General features: G+C 38.7%; 1 protein-coding gene across 1 annotated transcript in view; it reads right to left on the bottom strand.

Moving 5' to 3' along the window:
* Positions 1–21,284, bottom strand: part of PPP6R3 (protein phosphatase 6 regulatory subunit 3) — a 3,115,682-nt gene that overhangs the window by 978,366 nt on the left and 2,116,032 nt on the right. Inside the window, exon 16 of the mRNA XM_044065977.1 lies at positions 12,625–12,719. Within this exon, the coding sequence (XP_043921912.1) occupies positions 12,625–12,719 (95 nt within the window). The remainder of the gene's footprint in view (positions 1–12,624; positions 12,720–21,284) is intronic.

The raw sequence follows: 21,284 nt of genomic DNA, 5'->3' as shown, positions 1-21,284 counted from the left end.
GTAGAAAAGCTACATAAATGAAGAACAAATCCCTACATCACATACTGCTTCACCAACTGGCTCACATGTAAGACACAAGAGATCAAAACGGGGGAAGCTACCACCACACAAACCAGCCACAAGTTGAGTCCCCCCTGGGTTTTGTACTGGAATCTCTCTTGTTTGGCAATACCAAAGGGCTCTGGTCAACTACGTTTTCCACACGACTGCAATTTAGTAGCAGTTTTTGAATACCCAAATGAATGACCTAGCCATCCTGCAGAAAGGTTTTTCCCATTAAAAGAACTGGTGCTAGAATCATGGACCGAAACTAAATGGCAAAAAAAAGCATTACCGTTATCCTTTCAGAAGTCCTCTACCCCAGTGGAGCTAGCACACTGAGAATACATCAGAGTTAACCCAGATGTTCATTTTGAAACTTGTGTAAGCAGTGACCTAATATTTGACCAACATGTGTCCACTGTTGTCAGAAAGACCTTCTGTATTGTGCAGCTTCTAAACAAAGGGATTGTGACTAGATCTAGAGATGTTATCATCCCGCTTTACACAGCCCTCTTTAGGCCAGTCATTGAGTATAACATCTCCTTTGGCATGTATCTATTCAGGCACATGCAATATATCTGGAACACCTACAAAAATGCCTCACACATCAAGCCAAATAGCATCAGAAATACTCAGCCCTGGGATCTAAACCTCTTCAACATCAACAAAATATTTTGGAGAGACAGGTATATCTTGGAGAGGACACTACTGCTCTGGAAATGACTTGCCATCCATGTAAAACAAAGTTTGTAGCTGTCCATATTTATGCAGAACTTCGACCAAGAAAATGGAACCCAGGACTGCCAAATGGGAAAGGTTAAGTCAAGCAACAAGGCAAACTGGTTGGGAATAAAATGGCCAACAAGGGTAGCTAACCCAGTAATTACCTAACCAACTTTGGAGTATATGAAGGGTGACCATATTAAACCACACATACTCTTTCTAAAAAGAAAGGGAATTTAACATTTGGTCAAATTTTCTTATCCTGCTTTTTCTGACTATAAGCATGTGAAAGACAAGATTTTTAATATCTGGGAAAACTAGAATTTTTAAAAGGTTTACAGTACTGACATTAATGGAAGACAGTGTAGTGGATTCTGACTTGTCTGCAAGAGATTTGTTATATTTCAATAACAAAAGTAACAAATTGTATCAGATACTAAAGTAAGTAGGAGTATTTTTTTAGATCATCATACTTAGGGAAGAGAGGGAATTAAAGGTACATAATTGTTAGAAGAACCTTAAATTGCTTCTGTACAAATTCCCAGAGTTTGAAAGGGGAGAGAGAAAAAATGTATTTTATTATAGTCTGGGGCAGCAGCTACAATGTCTGGTTCCCTCAGCTTTGGTATTCAAGGTCTTCGAGTTAGTACTACTTTTACAGTTAGCATACTTTCTTAAATGCTTGGGTCCTTACATCTCTCACATGATTCCCTTGGCTCCTCATCCTGCTCATTCTATCTTGTTGGAACAGCTGGCCCCATTGAGCTCAGAGACGGTCCATCTTCAGGACTCCCACTCCTCTTCAGAGTCCACGCTGAACTATCCTACAAGCAGACAACCCTTGGAAGTATACATATAAAAGGAAAAACACAAAACAAGGCTAAACCTCGGACTAAACTCTTAATTTATTAAGGTGAAGAGCTTTTCGCTTGCAGATTCACAAACTTCATCAGTGGTCTGAAGGAGCTGAACTACCTTTCACACATGACATGCTTCGAGAGAAATTTGATGAAGGAGCTCTCCAGATCCCACTCCGGGCACATTTCTGCAAAGGGACAAAAAAAAAAAAATCTGCGTACTTGCAGTTTACCACTGTACAGTCCCTTACTACTGTGTTGATGCGTCTAACTTCTAACAAGACTGAGGGGGCACATTAGAGCAGCAGGCATTGGCATTACCATAAGGAAGCATGCTTGGATGCGCTTGTGTGACTTCACATAGCACTTCAAGATGTCCTCGGTTAATGCCCCTTATGACAGCTCAACACTCTTCAGACCTAAAGTTAGACACACTTTCCCTAGGAGTGAGAAAAATGGAAAGACCCCTTCTGCCATGTGAATATTGTTCTTTACCCCCCAGAAATATATCTCTAGGAATCAGAAAGGTGGAAAGACGCTACGCTTCTGAAAGCCTTCACCACCCAGGGCAGAGGGGAGAATTCTAATGGTGGACAATAAGGCCTTGCTGTGTCTAATAATGGTGGCTGCCAAAAAAAGCAATTACTAAAAAATGGAAATCGAAATCTAAACCAACTTTACTGGAAGTAACTGGAATTGAGTTCTTTAGAAAGGGATAGGAACAAACAACACAGGAAAAAATGGGAACTGTGGGAAAATACATACAAGGGAGGAATGGGGCCTAAAAGGCAGCAGGACTTAAATGAGCCGAGTGTGTCAGTATGGTTTGTGATGTAAAATGTTTGCGACAAGGATTGTGTCAGTGTGGTTTGTTTTCATTTACATAAATGTATGATTTGCCTGTGTAGTAAGTGATGGTTTAATAAAGATGTTTCGAGTTTAAAAAAAATCAAGAATTGAATAATTTATATTTATATAATATTGCTTAGGTTACATGATATATAGCAATATATGTGACACATGATGTTTGTATTGTTAATATAGTTGGATTACTTTTATATGAATGCAAATTTGCCTATGTCAAAAGTGACAATTCAATAAAGGTATTTGGAAAAAAAATACTCCTGCAGTAAAGGTGGCCTACAAAATCAAGGCTTCAGCAGTCCATTTTTCAAGAGGCCTTATACACACTCATGAAGGACTTCATGACTGCTGCATTCTAGAAGTAAACTGGGGGCACTTATCTATGCATCCCAAGGCCTGGACATATATCACTCAAGACTCATGGGGTGCAGAAGATAACCAGAGGTTATTCAATCCCCTTTTTATCTTATTCCCTGCCTTCAAGGAAACCCCAAACTCTCTACCCTGCCAAAGAAAAACAGCAGTTCTTGAAACAAAAAAGCTGCTAGACAATCATCAGGAAGGATTTGCCAGACGAACAAGGATCTGGAACTTACTCAAGAGTATTTTCAGTACCAAAAAAGAACAGGAACCTCAGCCATTTAAATCACTATGTCAGACAAAGTTTTGAATGGTCACTAGCAGTCCATTCTTCTATTACTGAGAAAGAATGATTGCATGTACTCAACAGACCTTCAGGATGCATACTACCACAAAGATGGACAAGCAAGCCACTCCAAAAGGTTTCTCCACTTTCAGCTGGGAGCCAATCATTTCCAGCTCACAGCCCTGCCCTTTGGCCACACCACAGCCCTCCTGGTTGCTCAGCAAGTGTATAGCAGTGGTTACAGCTCATCTCCAACTGCAAGGATTCTGAGTGTTCCCATACCTGTATGACTGTCTCATCAATGCCCCCACCTGGAATATTCTCATCCATGCCAGTGACTCCTTGCTCCAACTTTGCCTTGAACTGCGTATCCTAGTGAACTCAATAAACTTTAAGTTTCTTCCTTTTCAGAGTTCACAGGGACTCACTGGGATACAAAATGCCAAATATTATGACTTCCACAGAACAGGGCTACCACCCTTCAAAAACAAACACTAGAATTTCTATCCTGTCAGAAGCCACCAGTAAGACCAATTCTGCACCTCCCAGGATCTAAGGCTGCTTCCATTACCCTGATTCCTCTCGCCAAATGTCACATAAAAGTTCTTCAGTGGACACTCAGTTCAATGGTCTATCTGATATCAATCCATAAACTTCTAACTTCTTCTCAAACATTTGCAAAACTCACATATGATGGTGGCTCAAGTCCCTGAAGGGCTGCCAAGGTTGTCCCTTTATTCTACCTCTTCTCCAATCCACAGTGGCCATAGACGCCTCCCAACTTGTGTTGGGGGGGGGCACATCAAAGGATGGACAGTCAAAGGCATGTGGACTCTCTAGAAAGCCAGTCTTCATATCAACACACTGGGGATAAGGGCAGTCCGCCCAATACTGCAGTCCTTCCAGGATTCTCATCCCTCTAGTAGTGATAACCATTCAGACAGACATATCAAGTAGTCTGGTACATCAACAATCAGGAAGGAACATGTTCATGCCCACTACAATGAGAAGCTATGAGAGTTTGGCAATGAGTGATATCTTCCCACCACTTTCCCATGGTGAGCTTAGCTACCAGAAAGTCCAATGTTTTAGCAGACAGGTTGAGCATGGCTATCATTCTACCTCATGAGTGGTCCTTCAGAGTGTGGCAGAGGAGATTTTCTGCCCTGGGGCAATCCATGCTGTAATCTCTGACTCCTTGCACAACATGAAGTACAGCAGGTATTTTACCCTACTCCTCCAGGAGGAGAAGTCGCTAAGGGATGCTCAGACCCATATTGCGCCCCTGGACTCCAGTATGCCTTTAACCCTATTTCTCTGATCCCAAAATTCCTGCAGAAATCCTTGGAGAGAAAGGTCACAGTCATACTCATTGCCCCATTCTAGCTCAGAGGTGTTACTTTCCTTCCTCTGGCTTCATCTGAAAGATCCTCTACACTAGATACCAATCTAGATCTCCCACCCGGGCATTCAAGCCCTCAAGTCGACAGCTTGGTTTCTCCACTTCCAATGACTGATAGTCAGTCTGCAATCGCCTTCCAAGTAATTCACATTCTTAATTCAGGGCAGACAGTCTACCAGAAAGATTTACAAAAGCGCACAGGAAAGATTTTCTATTTGGGATTCTCATAGAAATCTGGATCCTTTTTCAACTCCTTTTCCAGCCATTTTAGATTTCCTAGCTTTCCTTTTCCATAATGGGGCCAGCTACTCTACTAGTAAAGTTCAGCTTGTAACAGTTTCTAGTTTTCATGTTGAAGAAAATTAAACCTCTATTGCTTCCCTTAATTATCCAAGGCCCTCTTCAGGGATACCCTCCTTCTCAGACCTCCCCTTACAGATCACACTCCTCCTTGGGATATCATTATCATTTTGTAAGCTTTGATTACACCCCCCTTTTGAACCTGCAACTGAAGTGGACCTTAAATTTCCAGTCAGGAAAACATTGTTCTTGGTGGCAGTTTCTTCAGCTTGGAGAGTACCTTGAACTGAGGACCCTTTCTTGCAAACCTCCTTACCGGGTCTTGCATGAGTACAGAGTGACCCTGCAAACTAATCTATCCTTATTCCCAAAATTAGCTATCCAGGCCTCACTGAATAATCTAACATTCTATTTTTCTTTCTCAACTTTACCAATAAAGGAGTGTACATGCTGCAGTCATGACATACATCAGCTTCATTTTTACATTCAAAATACAAAGAGAATTAGTAAGTCTGATCAGCTCTTTGTCTCTTTCTCAGCAGCCAAACTGGGACAGGAAGTCTCTAAAGTCACTCTTTCTAGTTGGTTATCCAGATGCATCTCATATGTATACAGAGAGAAGGGATGACCTCATCTAAACTCATCAATGCCCACTCGACTAGATCTGTGGTACTTCCACTCCTTTCTTTTCAACAGTTTAATTTGTGCTGCAGCCACTTGATTTGATGTCCATACCTCCATTTCTCATTAAAAATTGGATATGGCGGCTTTCGGTTCAGCCTTCCTCCATAATATCCCTCCATGAGACCTGCCAGGAATTGCATTAGCTGGGACGCTGTCCCATCCATTGAGGAATGCACAGAAGAGACAAAAGCAGCTATGAAAGTTAGGTACTAACCATAACTACAGATCTGTGTTGTCTGCTTTCATCCTATTTCAACCTCACTCCCACCTTCCTTTATTGTTTGTTGGTTCCTGCTATGACTGCACCGATTTTTGCCTGGGTTTGTTCATTAACTCATTTTCTCTGGTGAAGCATGAAGAGCTTATGTAGTACTAAAGTTACTAAATTTGGTCTTGAAGGAGAAAGTCCTTTGTTCTCAATTTAGTGTTTGGGCAAATGTGATCTGAGGTAACTTCAGGAACAGGAGGGGATTGTGGATAAGGGAAGGAGCCTGAACTTTGGATCTAAAGTCTAAAATGGCCAAAGTTGGATCAGGGGTTGGATCTGAATACCCATCCGTTGAGAAAGAACAGAAACAACCAACACAGATCTATCATTAGAGTAAGTACATAACTGTCATCTCTCAAATAAGAGCTCTAAATATCCTAGACTTGACATTAGATAATGAAATTAGAATAATTACCAAATTAAAAGTAATACACCTGTTGCACCTTTAGGAGATTCAGATCATAAAACTATATTTGAATGTATTCAATAAAATTATATATGATGATATGAAAAAAGCTAGACACGTTGTTGGAAAAATTAAAATAATACTGTTTGGGAAAATAATAGTCTAGTTCAAGAAGATGAAAAGCATTTGTAATATATACTCAATATCTGTAAAAGTACTGAAAGGGGAAGTTTGACAAGTATATCTTGGTGGAACAGATTTTTAGGAAAAAGTGTGTATATCAACACTAAAACTGTACAAAACGAAAGTATTTGAATGGTGTTACTAAGACAAAGAAGAACATTTTAGGAGGAACATATATGAAGTCAGTCTGATACTGACAATAGAAAAAAATTTCATGTATGTTAATACAAAGAAACTGTATACAGATTTAGATTCTATATTTCTTGAATTAACAATGGTTACTGATAAATATATACTTTCAGAAACAATAAATACTTTACTGGTTTGACTAGTTTTGATAAAAGAAGGGACTTTTATAAGGTAAGTATTAGTGGCTTGGAAATCATGCTATTTACAATGGAAAACTTTAAGAGTTAAAAAATTGCTCACTATGTCCTGATCTCCTCTCTGGACTTGCTCAGATATTATTTTCTACACTAGTTTTTACTCCTTGCTAATATTTTAATAACTTGCTATTATAAACACATACACCTAAAGACTGGAAAAGGTCTTGTATTGTACACATTTTCAAAGGTGGAGAACAACAAAATGTAGTTACTCATTCGCCATTAAGTTTTACAACAATCACTGGAAAACATTTTGAGCAATGCATATTAAAGCATCTTGTAAAAGAAAACATATTGGCCTAAACTTGACCATAGACAAGCATGGCTTTACTAAGTGTGAATCAACCACAGTTTGTCAATACAAGTTCTATGACAAAAGTTCATTTATGTAGGAAGAGGGAAAAATTTGTTGGTTGTTCACTCACTTGGCTGTCACAAAAGCATTTATGATTCTTTGTTGCATGATCAAACAGCAGTTTGTCTTGGAAAACTAAAGGCAAACCCTTGCATATCAAATTTATTAACTGACTGACCAACTATGAACAAGATGTTAAATTTAAGGATGTAACATCTAGCTGGCTGGCAGTTTTAAAGGGGGTACCTAAGGGTTAACATTGGGCACAGTGTTGGTCATTTATCGCATCAACATGGTATTCTGAGTTGACCAGTTCTGCTAAATTTTGGGTGTGTAAACACACCAATGATTGTAAAGTGGGGGCAGAAATAAAATATAAAATGTGTACAACTTGAAAATGTACTGGAATAGTCTGCATGAATGGGCAGCTACACCAGGACTAACTTTAACTATAAAAAATATAAAATGGTATAATTTGAAACATATCAGGAGTTAAGGATAATGATGGGGAGAAAAGAACTTGAAATGTTTTACCAGATTTGGGACCTTGGCACAATTTTAAGTTCCATATACAAGATATTAAATCTAAATCTTTGAGAAAGATGGGCTTAATTTTGAGTACTGTGGATAACAGAGCGCTGAATGTTCTAAAAGCACTCTTCATAGTCTTAATTAGACCTACTACTGAACATAATTTGATTTTCTCTTCTCCATCATTTGATATTACACTGTTAGACTTGGTTCAAAGACATTTTACTAAAAGAATAAAGTATGCTAAGCAAGTATCATATGAGGGTAGACAAACATTTGGACATTTACAGTACACTAAATAAAACAGCAAGATGAAAATTGCATTTAGCATGTAGGGCTACAGTTACGGAGGAATTCAGGGCTGATTTGGGGTCATCATTAAAAGAACAATATACTGGAAAAGAGATGGAGAATGTGTCTATAAAATAAACTATAACTAGACTGTGTAGAGAGATAAATTCATAACCCAATGTGCCTCTATGGTTTGGATTAAATTACCATTGAGGGTTGGAAAATCTCAGATTTTGCAGGAGTTTAAAAAGCAGCTTGGTGAATACATACGGGATAATAACAACAAACACAATATGAAGAATACTGCTATACTGAAGGTGTAATGTGAAAAATTATATACCACCTTCTGTTGGTTTCTTGCTGTTACTTGCATTTACATGCACGCATAACACAGTACATATTTATTTATTTATTGTGACCAACTAGTCTTATTACTGTATTGTACTAAGTACAATAAATACACAGAGACAAACTGCTTCGGTTAATATGCATTTACTATTACATTTTCCTTTCGGATCTACAAGCATGCAACACAGATGCTGTCAAGCTCGCCAAGGCAAATTCCCAAAGCTTGTTTATAAACAGTCATATTTATACCAAAAAGTCTGATATTTTTTCTCAGTCTGATATATTACAATCTTCCTTTGTAGAACACTTTTTTTTGTTCTTATAATTTATGATTTGTCATTGATTCTTTTTCAAGTTCGGTGGTCCAAGGAAACTCAGTTATCTGAAACGTGGTGTTCCAACACTAACTGAAACTTGATGTTCCAACTTTATCTTGCCTGATGTTACATCTCTTTACTTTATTGGTGTCCTTCCAGCTGCCATCTATGCAGCTATTTTTACAGACTTTGTTTCTCAATAACATACTCCTTTACAGGGATGCCGAAATCTAACTAAGTTATGCCAGCACACTTACTACTCCCTATTTTTCAGCATTTTATACTATTTCTAAATTAACCCTTTATATTTCATATCACTCTTGCAGCTTTTAATTTAAGCTAATAATCATGCTAACAACAGTTTTGAAAAGACAGTGAATACTATTATTCTTTCATAATGGACCATTAACTGTGCAACAATAACAAGACACTTTCATGCATGATCAGGGCACAGTCTACTATAGCTCTGACTACTTCTAGGGCGTTTGGGAAAGGAGTGGACTCCAGAAATATACTAGAGGTAGTAACGTAGTCACTGTATACACCCCTACCAAACACTACAAAACTAGACTTTGCTAGGACATTTCACCAGGGGCTTCTAGACCCTGATCCTTCTGCCTTTCTTTCAAAGTTCTGGTATCTGACCCATATAGCTTAGCCCACAGCTACAGTGAACATCTACTGTTATGGTAAGCTTACTTAAGCAACTGTACTTTCCTGTACTCAAATAAGATACATTTGTAATGGCACTTCTCTATTATCAAAAACTTGTTTTCAGCATTCATGCTGTTTACTATATTACTTTTTGTCTGCTTGACTATTAGTTATTCTCCCTTTTTATATGTTGTTCAGGGTACCAAAAATTATTCTCTCCTACCTCATTGCTCTCTTAGATGGATCTTCATAAGCACCTATAGCAATGTTCCTTTAAGTCATTATGACTGAAAGGATTCTAATGTGGATTTCACTAAATGAGCTTCCCTGAGGCTCAGCTTGACTTGTGGGTGCCAGAGCTACAGATTTCCGCAAGATAAGATATTTATCGTAGCTTAGCTTTAGCACATGTTGTTCAAGACAGCCTCAATACAGATGTTTTTGTAATAGTCCCTTTTGCTGGCATCATCTTTTTGCTACAAAAACATTTTGTGGTCTTAAAGACAAAACATTCACCTCTGCTCACTCCTCTGAGAATCAAGAAGGGTCTTTTATAGGGATTGTCCACCTCCTGAACTAATGGATTTTGCTTCCAAGTCATCAGTAAAGATAGATTCCAAATTAGAAAAGGTATGCCAACACTCAACTGTGAAATATTTTAGCTGTGAGCACAAAATGATGGCTGGAGAATAGTTTTGTAATGAACTATCTTGCTGAGTCAGGACTTAAATCCTTTTTATGAAGTATGCTTTCCAAGAATTCAAAAATGTACCTTTGATCATCAGAGAAAAAGCTTAGAATTTTCTATAGTAAGGGCAGTCTCCAGACAAAACACATATCAGCTGAAATATTTCAAGATCACAGGAGATTACTAGACTATCAACCTGGAGTCATTTTAAGCCTAGCTATTTCGTCCCAATGTAATACCATGAAAATGATAGTCAATACCTAAGACTGCATTTAGTGATGATTGCCCATGTCAATGTCAGGAGTTTATGTTGTATGCGAGCAAGTCTCAGAACGTTGTTGCAGAATGATCACAGGGTTCCTCCAGACAGTGCTCCAATACATCGAAAATCGCTGTACTGCAGATGCTGTGTCCTCACTTTTGATTCACATGACTAGTAGAAGAGGCAGAAGGTGAGTTTCACTTTTGTTTTACACTTTCTTCAAGTTTGTGCAACCTCCAAGCTGGCAGTTACAATGATCATGTGTTTGGGAGCTTGCACCCACATCAATAAGTGCACATCAGCTTGTCCTACTCAAAAAATGAATACTTTGCCCAAGTTGCATGAAAATGGGTAGGTTACTGCTTAATCTACGATGTACTAAGGCTTTATTTTCTTGTGATTAATCAAGCACAAATTAAACTGGATATGATTAATTATAGTGGATCACTTTCAGGGCTCACTGCTTGTCACAGTTACACTTGCTAACCTGTTCAATGGTGCTTTCTTCATTACGTAGCCAAATATTTCATAAAAGCTCCTCCAAATTTAAATCATTTAAACTTATTCTCACTGAAAAGGTAATACAAGTGCACTTAACTGCAAATGAAGACTCAGTAACTGCTGAGGTACTCAAACCAGGAACCTATAAAAGCATCCAGCTCAAGTGCCGTAAAGGAATAAAGATGGTATTGGGTAATAAGCCAGTCTGGAGGGCACCTGGTGTGAGGTACTACTTCACTTAAGAAGGAGAGTGCTTAAAAATAAAACAAGTTGATATCAACTAATGTTACTGAATACGTCTCCATTTGTTATATAAATAATGAGAAGTCCTATCTGATGCAAGTTTAATGTGAGACTTTCTGGGCAGGGCATTCAAACAACCAGTGGAAAAACAAGCTAAAATATAACAGCTTTACGTTTCATGTACACATTTAAACATAACTGAAATTACTCGCCTTATACCTTTCTGTACTAACAGAAACTACTGAAATGGGTGAGGTAAACATTTCCTTAATGGTCGTGCTATGGAAGGAACACTGATCACGCAGAAAGACTTGCTAATATGCACTGTGCAATGCATTAGGGGGCAAGCATTTCAAGATCTTCATGGTGAAGAAATTCTCAGATGACAATACAGAACATACCTTGTTTGAAAGAAAAATGCATTTGTGAATCCTTAGGAACAAGCCTGATGGCTACATCTGTATCTTGCACATAACTGGTAGGAATACGTTTAAGTTTATATTACTGACAGTTTTTCAGAGTATTCAGCTTTAGAAACTACCACATATAGGTGTTGAAAATAGCCTGAAAAGCCGCAAATGTCTGAATGACAGCCACATAAAGAAAGTCCCCGATCCAAACACATTATTTTGCCTAAGGTCCCTTTGCTCTTCTGATCAAGTGAGTGAAAGAACCAAACTCCAAGGTTAGACTGTTTGACAAAAGGCTTTAGCTAATCATCAGAAGAAAACATTGTACAAGAGCCCTGGGGACCCCCACTTGCAGTGTGTGTATTCAGGCAGTGCTTCACTCACCTCATATTCCTCAAATGAAGCTGAGAAATGTTTTAGTTTCAAATTCTCACTAGTAAAAGGGGAGTGTACCACATGACATAAATGAAGGAAGTCGAGAGGCTGGCTGGTTGGCTACCTGTCTTAGAAGAATGATATTCAGGCCTAGTCCTGGCTTCCTTGTGGAAATGTTCTGAAGAATACTTTAGGCTGTAAAAGCAGGACCTTTCTGCTGGGCTTCTTGCAAACTGATCTGATTGCTACCATCTTGGTGAAGTGAGCCAACAAATTCACCTCTCTCAAATATCAATCATTCTCTGGCACTTGCAGCAGCAGTTAGTATCACACTTGATACAGATACTTCCCCAGGGTTTGCCTAATAATCTGATATCCTCTGGGTCCCTTACTATGATGCAATGTAAAAATGTGAACAGTGGACTTAAATAACATTATCAACTATCAAGAGGTGAACTGTATAAATGACAAAAAAAAAAAAAAAAAAAAAAAAAAAAAACGAAATGGTAGGCTCTGTAGTTGAACAAGCTTATGTAGCCAGATCTTGACATCACAGTTTACAGATGTATCTGATAGCATAATTTTGTGGGCAAGAAAAAAAAAGCTAAATTCTAAGTTGTGGAGAAGTATAACCCAACCAACGACCCATGAGAGAGGGTCCTAGTACTCAGACCCTTCCATTACTGAAATGGACAAAGTGTGGATTTGGCTTATATACTGTAAATAAATTAAACAATTTAGTTATATGTTCATGATCACAAAGAAAATGACAATCGGAATGAATCTGCTTTACAGATGTTAAAATTGCAGTATAGAATAAATCTGCTTTACAAACGTAAATTACGTAAAAAAAAAAAAAAAAAAAAAAGAAATGATAGTGAAACTTACTTTACAGCATCTTGATCGGCGAAGTCTTCCTCATTGAAGCCAAACTGGTCAACAAAATTTGACGTCATTTGTTGCATCTGATAATCAGAAAAGGCCTGGCAAACCCAGGACCAACAACAGTGATATAACCTTAACTCTATTTACACTGTTCAGAAAGGTAATACTGAACTGTATATAAATTAGTCATGCCCTCATAACTATACAGTTCAAAAATTGTCAGCCACAGCTCCAACTAAATGGCTTGAAATTTTTCATGCAGTATAATAAACCCAATATGCAGCTTCAGTTTAATACCAGATAGAGAACAAAACAAAATGTACCTACCATAACTGCAGTTCTGTATATGCACCCCCCACCTTTATTGCTTCATACCTTCCAGCCATTCCAGTGCCCCCATCCATTGCCAAGTCTACCTGTTTCTTCTTTCTCCTCTTGTACTATTTCTGGGTAAAGTCAGAATGGAGCTTGAGGGCATCATGAAGGGTCAATGTCAGCCACTGCTTCTACAACCAGGAGGATTTTTTTTTACTTAATGACCCACCCTCATTTTTCCTCACCTCCCTCCCCTAAGTAAGTCTATTCCATCCAAGGCCAAACCCCCTCTGTGGACCAAGCCTCCCTTCAGGGAATGCCTAGACAAATGCAAAATTCAATCTCCCTGTACAGGCATGCCCATCTCTCCCTGCCAGCATCTCAAATGCCTAAGCTGCTAATTAAATCTGGGTCACCTGGGCAATAGTTAAGCCTGTAATATTCTATGCCACAGCACTGGCTAGTTCTGAATATGCATCTTGCCATTCAGTTTTTCTTGATATCCAACAGCCAAGTTCCAGGGTGTTCAGACTACATTCCAGTAGAAGGAATCAACACCTAGACGGTGGCACCCATACTTAATCAGCCACTCAAAAGCAAGATGTGTATCAAATAATAGCAGAACTTACTGCTAAGGAGAAGACAGAGGAATACATAAGGTAGTGTGCAAAGAACCCAAACAGTAAAAGATAAAGCTGAAAATATGTTGTGCATTTGAGTAATCACTATCTTTCAGAAGACCATGTGGAATAAAGGAAACACCTGGTTACTTTTCTCTGGTATTGCCCACAATGCTTTAAAAAAAAAAAGTCTTGACACACTGTTGGCAGGGATATGGCACTTTTAGTCCATGCCTGATTTAGGAAATCACGTATCTCATCAGTTCCCATTTCCTGAACTATGCTTAAAATGGATTTGGTCTAGAAGAGAAAACACAAAGATAAAAATTTATAAACTAGCACTTTATTTACAGGAATTCCTGAGACAACTGACAGGAACCCCTCAAGCAACCAGTCACAAGGAAAGATGAGGAAAAGAAGAGGGACCCCTTAAATAGTAACTGAAGTTGTGAACATTAGCACACTTGTAATACATTATTTACATAAGCCATGTGCAGTGGATGAAAAAATGAATAAGATCTGGGGACTTCGATACCTAAAACTCAGAATGAAAGACTCATGTCCAGTTGCCTTTAAGTACTACTCTTATAAAACAGATGTGATGTTAAGGTCCACAGTATAATGCACACCAATGACCAGGACACCATAAAAGCTTTCTAAAATGAGCACTGAAAGTAACGACCCAAATGACAAAATATCTTTCATATTAGCCAGTATTTTAAGCTTTTTCTTCAGCATCAACAGCAATCCCCTTTTCCCACTGTCTATATGGGGTCAGGATGTTGCATCAATCATTATTACCTCTCTCAAGTCAATGCCCCTCTTCCACCTACTTCGACAGTCATGCCCGATTATCACAAGTCTTCTCTCCCAGAGATAGCCAGGTTCTCTCGTCTTTTTCCTCTCTCTCCCAAATCATCTTCAAAAAACCATCACCCGTTTTTCTGCATGAGCCCAAACCACTACAATCTGTTCTCTGACCTTTTATAAAACTGAAGTTACTTTAGTTTTTGTTCTGATGTCATCTGTCCCACAGTACATCCTAGCATTCATCTCAGGCACTTCACCTCCATCACTTCTAGCTTCCTCAACTGCCCTGCCTCCATTGTCCAGGTTTATGTACAATACAGAAGTAATGGTCGCACCACTGTTTTGTGCCAGTTCTATGTTAGTCTACTGTCAGAGACATTTTGTGCCTGCTGACTGTAGCCCTTCTGATTCTAACTTTAACCTTCTTATTAAGACGCTGCTTCTCCCTCATTATCCACGCCCCGATACCTAAAGCTGTTAACCTGATCTAATACTTTCTCTTCAATATCAAGTTTTCAAGGTCTTCTGATTTTCCCCATTTGCTGCCAAGTCCACTCTTATCTGTACTCAATTTCATTCTATGCCTTCAATTTCGCATTCCATTTCCCTATCAAATGCTGAATTTTCTTTTCAGTCTCCGTTTGTAATGCCACATCATTTGCATACAGCATTTCTGTTCATCTCTCTTCTCTGACCTGTTTACTAATGTAGGCCATCACCAGTATCAACAGCAGTGGGCTCAGAGCTGAACCCTGATACACACCCAATGTCACTGAAAACCCCTCTGAGCCCAAACACTGTCCACAGCTGTGTCATCAAGCTCTTGTATATAGCCTGCATGCTACCAAATCCGCTTTCTTGTCACCTTGCATATGCTTTCTCAAAGTCTGGGAATACACATTTGCACTCTCCTCACCTCTAACTTCACTACCTGTCTCATTGCCATAATCTTTCGATGGTAGAGTATTTAAGCATTATGCTGTCTACTTTGGACAGGGTGTAGAATCACTGCAGTGCCCTTCTTAAAAGCAGCAACTGCCTGACCTCATATGGCGGCAGAACCACAACTAATAGGTGCACATCAAGACTGTAGATGATGCACTAACTCCCACTTCTCATATTTTAAGAAAAAAAAGTCTGGGAAGCAGTAAATGGATTAAAGTTTTAATACAACTTTTGAAGGGAAATGATGACTAATCCTCAGGCTCACTTGGTGATTATGGAAAAGCAAATAAGACTCTGTACATAAGAACTTTCAACTCCAAATAAATCAAGAGATAACCACCAAAACCCACATCTTCCACAAAAAGAAAGACCAGTTACGTATTCACTGGATACAGGGCAAATCATGAAGAGCCAGCTTGTCAAATTCACACTTGTCAAGTTTGGCCCCTGCAATGAATTTCAAGTGCAAAAGTTTAGGTGAGACATGTGACTCAGTAAAACCCTTACTCTTAATATAAACATCATCCAAGGTTACACTACTTCTGGGGAAGGGATTCCAACTTAATGCACGTGTAATATGATGACCCGTTTCTTAATGAATTGACCTATAACTAACTCCCATTATCAACTGATCTGACAGAAGGCCATCTCCAGTGATAACTGCTGTGATAGTCCCTTCTGATATCACAAGTTTGACAGAGCTCCTGAAATCCATAACTCTTGTGCTTGAAGGCATGTGCGATTCCAACTGCAGCATGTCAAGATGTCATATTCCAGACAAGTAGGCTGCAGCCCGCACATTTTCAAGTTAGACCCACATGTGCTGTGCTAAACAAACATACCCGAAAGAAAAAATATATATACATAAATCTTAGCACTTGCACAACTTAATAGTGGATGGAACAGTCACCTAAACACAGAGACAGATGAGAGTCTATGTAGTAAGAACCCACTGCAAAGGGATTTTGAAGACAGACATAACAGATATGGGCCGTCTAAATTAACTCATCATTAAGAAAGCCCTTCGCAGAAGGTAACTTGCTGGGTAGAACATTAAGAAAAAAGTTAAATCTGCCTGAGAGGCTGAAGTTGGAGGATGGCAGAGTTAAGGGCATAGAATGCACAGCACATAAGTGCAAAAGGAGGCATAATTCTTGGAAACCATGGTCCAAGCAAAAATGTTTGATAAAGCTATGATCAAATGAACAACTGGCTATGGGACTCAAATATTTAAAGATACATTCTTGAAAACAGAACACTGGAAGCAATCATAATTATGGGAGTTGGCCTTTGTCAGCATTAGCCAAAGTGAAGTTAGCTGTACTATGGGAAAAATGCAGTCAGCAATCCCACTTTGATAAGGTTTGCTTAGCCATAGCCATCCTTTCCATAACCACAGCAAACGAAACAACCTGCCTTCCTAAATTTCATTCATCCCTTAGACAGAATTTGAAATGAAATTCACATTTAGTATACAAAAAGCTCGTAGGGATCATTATTCCATTGATTCTGGTCAGAGAAAATGGAAGGTGAATGGACTAGTTTAAGGATAGTGCTGGCAGTAATTCAGAGAGGAAATGTAGGACATCAGTCTTTGTGAAAGATTAACATGGTTCCCTGCCAAAAGGGGCCTGCAGCTCAGAACTTCTATGGGCAGCGGTAATTACCACAAAAAATGCAACTTTCACAATAAAAACTTCAGATTCACTGAACCAATTAGTTCAAAGGAGAAATGGGAAAGCCTGTTAATCGTGAAATTCATGTCTCAAGGTAGAAACAATTCTCTGCAGGTGGGTAAACACTCAGAACTCCCTTAATGAAGTGCCTGAAGAGCTAGTACCAGGCCCAATTCCATTTCTAGCAGGCTAGGGTGCACTGAAATAGCATACACATGCATGGTGACTATGGAACAACTAACAGTCAAGTCAAATGGGTGCCAATACTAGCTCAAGATAATCTGGAAATTGACCACCTGAGGTAACATAAGACAATTATCTGTCCAGGGAGAGAACTACTTCCAACTGACAAATTACATCTCCTGGGCAGAAGATATTTTTTAACAACTTCAATCATACCTGTGACTTCTACTGTAAGATCTTGTGGCTACTGTTCTCAAGTAGCAGCCATGGCGAGCGGTGGAGCTGGATGCTGCCCCACCCAAAGGAAACTCCTCTGGCTTGTAGTGGGAAAGGCTCTTCTACAACGCCAGGGAGTTCAGTCTCAAACACTTCTTTAGTCAAAAAGTGGAAAAAAGGATGAGTTTTCTTGTTTCTTTTCGGAATTTTGCAGGCATGGAATTAGAAGGAACATTAGAAAGGTATACATGAGTATTTCTCACCATGGTAGGAAAAAATCTGTCCACGATTAACTTCTCTTGGCTCTGCTAAATTAAACAGAAATGGAGAGGACCACATTCTCATCTCTAGTGAACTGATCAATCTCTGAGATGCCTTTTTCCTGAAAAACGTTTACCACACAAGCCTCTCATCTTCAAGATCCAGTAACAGGATGGGGGTGAGGCTGCCTGAGTCTATCAGAACATTCACTTCCCCGGGATACAAATGACTGCAATAAAGATGTCTGGTCCACTAATACACCTGTGCTTCCTTTCTGCACAGAAGGTATAAGTATGCAATGCCCTCTTTATAAACACAGCACACCATTGTCTGGTAACCTGACTACAACAAGAGCTACTCTGATTTCCGCTTCCTTTCCACAGACTTAACTTAAGAAGGTTAATATTAAATCTTTTCATGTAGGGGCAAACATCTTCCCTACACTAGGGACGAGCTCTGTTGGGTTCTCATACTTACTATAATGGAATTAGTCACAAAAGACTGCAAAGGGTTGGCAGATGGAAGAAGAGAAAGTCCATACTAAAAGTGATCAGCACAGTCCACCACTCGGCGGGCAGGTCAGACAGGTCTGATACTAGAAAGCCTGTGAGGTCATAATGATTTTGTACTATCTGACTGAAATATCCTCATCCAAATTAAAATGAAAGGAGTAGCTAATGCAGAGGCCACATTGAAGACCAACAGATAGAAAAGTGTCCATACTTCCACTCCATCCCTTTTCCTCACAAGAATGTTAGGACGAGTCACTGGGCTATATCTTTAGGGGCCTGAATCACAACAAAGTAGTACCCACCTTTGCTTCTACGAAATACATTGTCTGGGCTGGAAAAAAAAAGAATTTATTCCATTTATCATTCATAGGTGAGTACCAGCCTAACCACTAGGGCCCTTAAGCCTACCCATGGAACCCAAATGTGGCCCACAAATTTGATTTATATAGAAGGCGATTTACCAACTGTCTGTCCATCAGAGAAGCAGGTGCCAGACCATGGCTCTCAAAAACCTCTCTTGCCAAAGGCATCATAAAGCCTCTGTAATAAACACAGCCCTTATTAGATATATTTGCCTTCAGAAAATGTTTCTGACATCATCTTAGTAATTTGCATTTTCCCTATGAGCAAAATATTATCTTGGTTTCTCACAACTCCATGACTAATCACTGCAGATTCCCTTGTGCAGTCTTTTTTTTTTTTTCATTTATTTATTTTTTTTAAGACGGACATCTTGTCCTTTTGATCCTAGCAGTATTCTTCTAAAGACTGGTGTTGTTTTTGTCTCTTATAATAAACAAAAACAGGATGCAGGATTACAAATTACACTGTAATCTATGACCCCAACAACAATTAAGCAGAGGATAACCTCATAGTTCAGCACAGTTTATGTATATGTATTACTGCCCTAATATTTTTCATGAGGTTTTTACAGTTTATATTGTCTTATTAACCACTCAACTGTGGGCAAGTAAGACAGGCATATAGATCATATGACAACATTCCTAATGCCTCAAAGATTACTTAATTACATACTTGCATACTATGGCCCAATATCAGGAATACTGTATGGTTTGAAAGCATAGCTTAAATAGTGTTACTATCACAATTACATATAAAATCTTCTGATTTTATGATCAGAGAAAACATTAAATGATGATCTACACTGAACAAATATATTAATAGACTATGTCACAAACAAAATATTATGGAAGTAAATGTCTTTCTATCAGACATTAATTCTTCTGGCACTCTCTATAAGGCTTTGCTTCCACAAGTAACTCACTGCACTAGCACCACCATTCTGACTCATAATGACTTGGCAATGTATTTTCATCAAAGTACTTCAAAGTGGGTGTTTAATGGTCATGGCTAAAGGAGGTCAGTAGATCAGCCCATTTACCCAGTTACTAACCTATAAATTAATAACTAAATTAAATAAGTTTTAAAATCTAGAGTTTTGTACTCCAGCTTCATTCTGCATCATGCTACAATAAATCAGCTTCATGTCACAATTACATATTTACTCGGTGTAAATTTTAAAAGAGGGCAGACTTGTTTGGTCTGGAGTAAACGCATCCCAGAAAAATCATAAGTGAGCTTTGGCTGTCCTCAGGAGGATGCACCTGCATTTTTCTCCTCATTTTCTCAGAATCTACCTCAGTTCTACAATTCTAACTTTACACTTTTAGACAACTTGATGCTGTTCTGTCTCACTTTCTTCAATGACCATCAGTCTGGCATTGTGTTCTTCTATGGTATAATGCCATTATACCAGAAAAGAGCATGATGCTAGACTGACAGTTATACCACAATCCTTATTGATAACCTTTGCAACAACTCTCAAACACTTACACTCCTAATATACTGAATGAATGTCTTAGAAAGCTGTATTTACCTACAGTCAGATTAGAAATACAAAGCCTTGTATATTTCTTATCGAGTATAATGTGCCTAAATCCACTGTCTTCATCAAGCAGAAAATAATGCTTTACTCTTCACATAGAAAATATAATTCTTTCCACTCTCTAAAGCACATAATGTTCCTTTTTACATGTCAACCAATACCTTGCAGATCTATACAACTGTTAATCGGGTTTCACAACAATAACCATGCTATTAACCAAATTAGTAGGCTCAAGCCACTTCTTAATTATACCTCCATCCTCAATGCGGTGCAGATCCCTTCTGACTTTACTCCCTCAAAGCTACTGAAACGTTCACTGGAGCATTCATTACTGGTAACACTGCCAAATCTGTCAGATTATAACAGATTCTTCACAAACGGACAAAACCAGTAAACAAATCACGTTCTTAAAATGCATCATCGTTGTGCACAAGTGTTGACCCACACAGTAATTGTGTAGACAATGTGAATTCTTTTCACCATGCAAAGCTTCTGGCAAGTCAAATGATCCAAAATCAAATGGTCATTTGGTAGATAAGCTATATGGATGTCATTCTTTTATTTCTTATTCTTAACAAAGAAGCACTTCCTGACACAGTAGTTTTATATGGTGCTAGAATAAATTAGCAATCTACAGTGCCTTTCAGTGTTTTAACAGATATTACACACTGTACTAGTCATCTAGTTTAAACATTTAACTTGATGCTAAGCTCTTCCTTTCAGATTTCCAGATGATTACTTTGGCTCACCCTTTCTGGACTTTGTCTGCACATTACTTGCCCTGTGCAAATTATCGTCACTAACTGTGGAAAGAAAACTCACTTTCATGAATTGGTGCTAGATTACAATATGTGCAACTGAATTTAGTTTCCTTTTACAAACTTCAGCAGAGATTTTTCTTTCCACAGCTTCTGCAGACAAAAGATATTTCCATTTACCATGCGTATAAGCCACACTGCATACAATATTTACTGACATGAAGATTCTCATATGAATTATAAGAAGTTCAAATATATTGAACCTTGCTACCAATTACACATTGTCAATTCCCATCATAGACTGAGCCTCCCTTCTCAAGGAGGGCTAGGCCAGTCAGCAGGAGGAGTCTATTCCAGATGTGATGGAGATCCTGAGTAATGTTCTCTCTCCACCTAGTTTTACTGATCTACAGAAGCAGGTTTATCCCCTTAGTTCTGGTATTTATGGGAGTGTTTGATCT

Source organism: Protopterus annectens, chromosome 3.part0, assembly GCF_019279795.1.
Source record: "Protopterus annectens isolate FY-2018-M chromosome 3.part0, PAN1.0, whole genome shotgun sequence".
In the NCBI taxonomy this organism is placed as follows: Eukaryota; Metazoa; Chordata; order Ceratodontiformes; family Protopteridae; genus Protopterus; species Protopterus annectens.
Note: the sequence above shows the minus strand (reverse complement) of the source record. Positions and strands in the feature narration are given on the sequence as shown.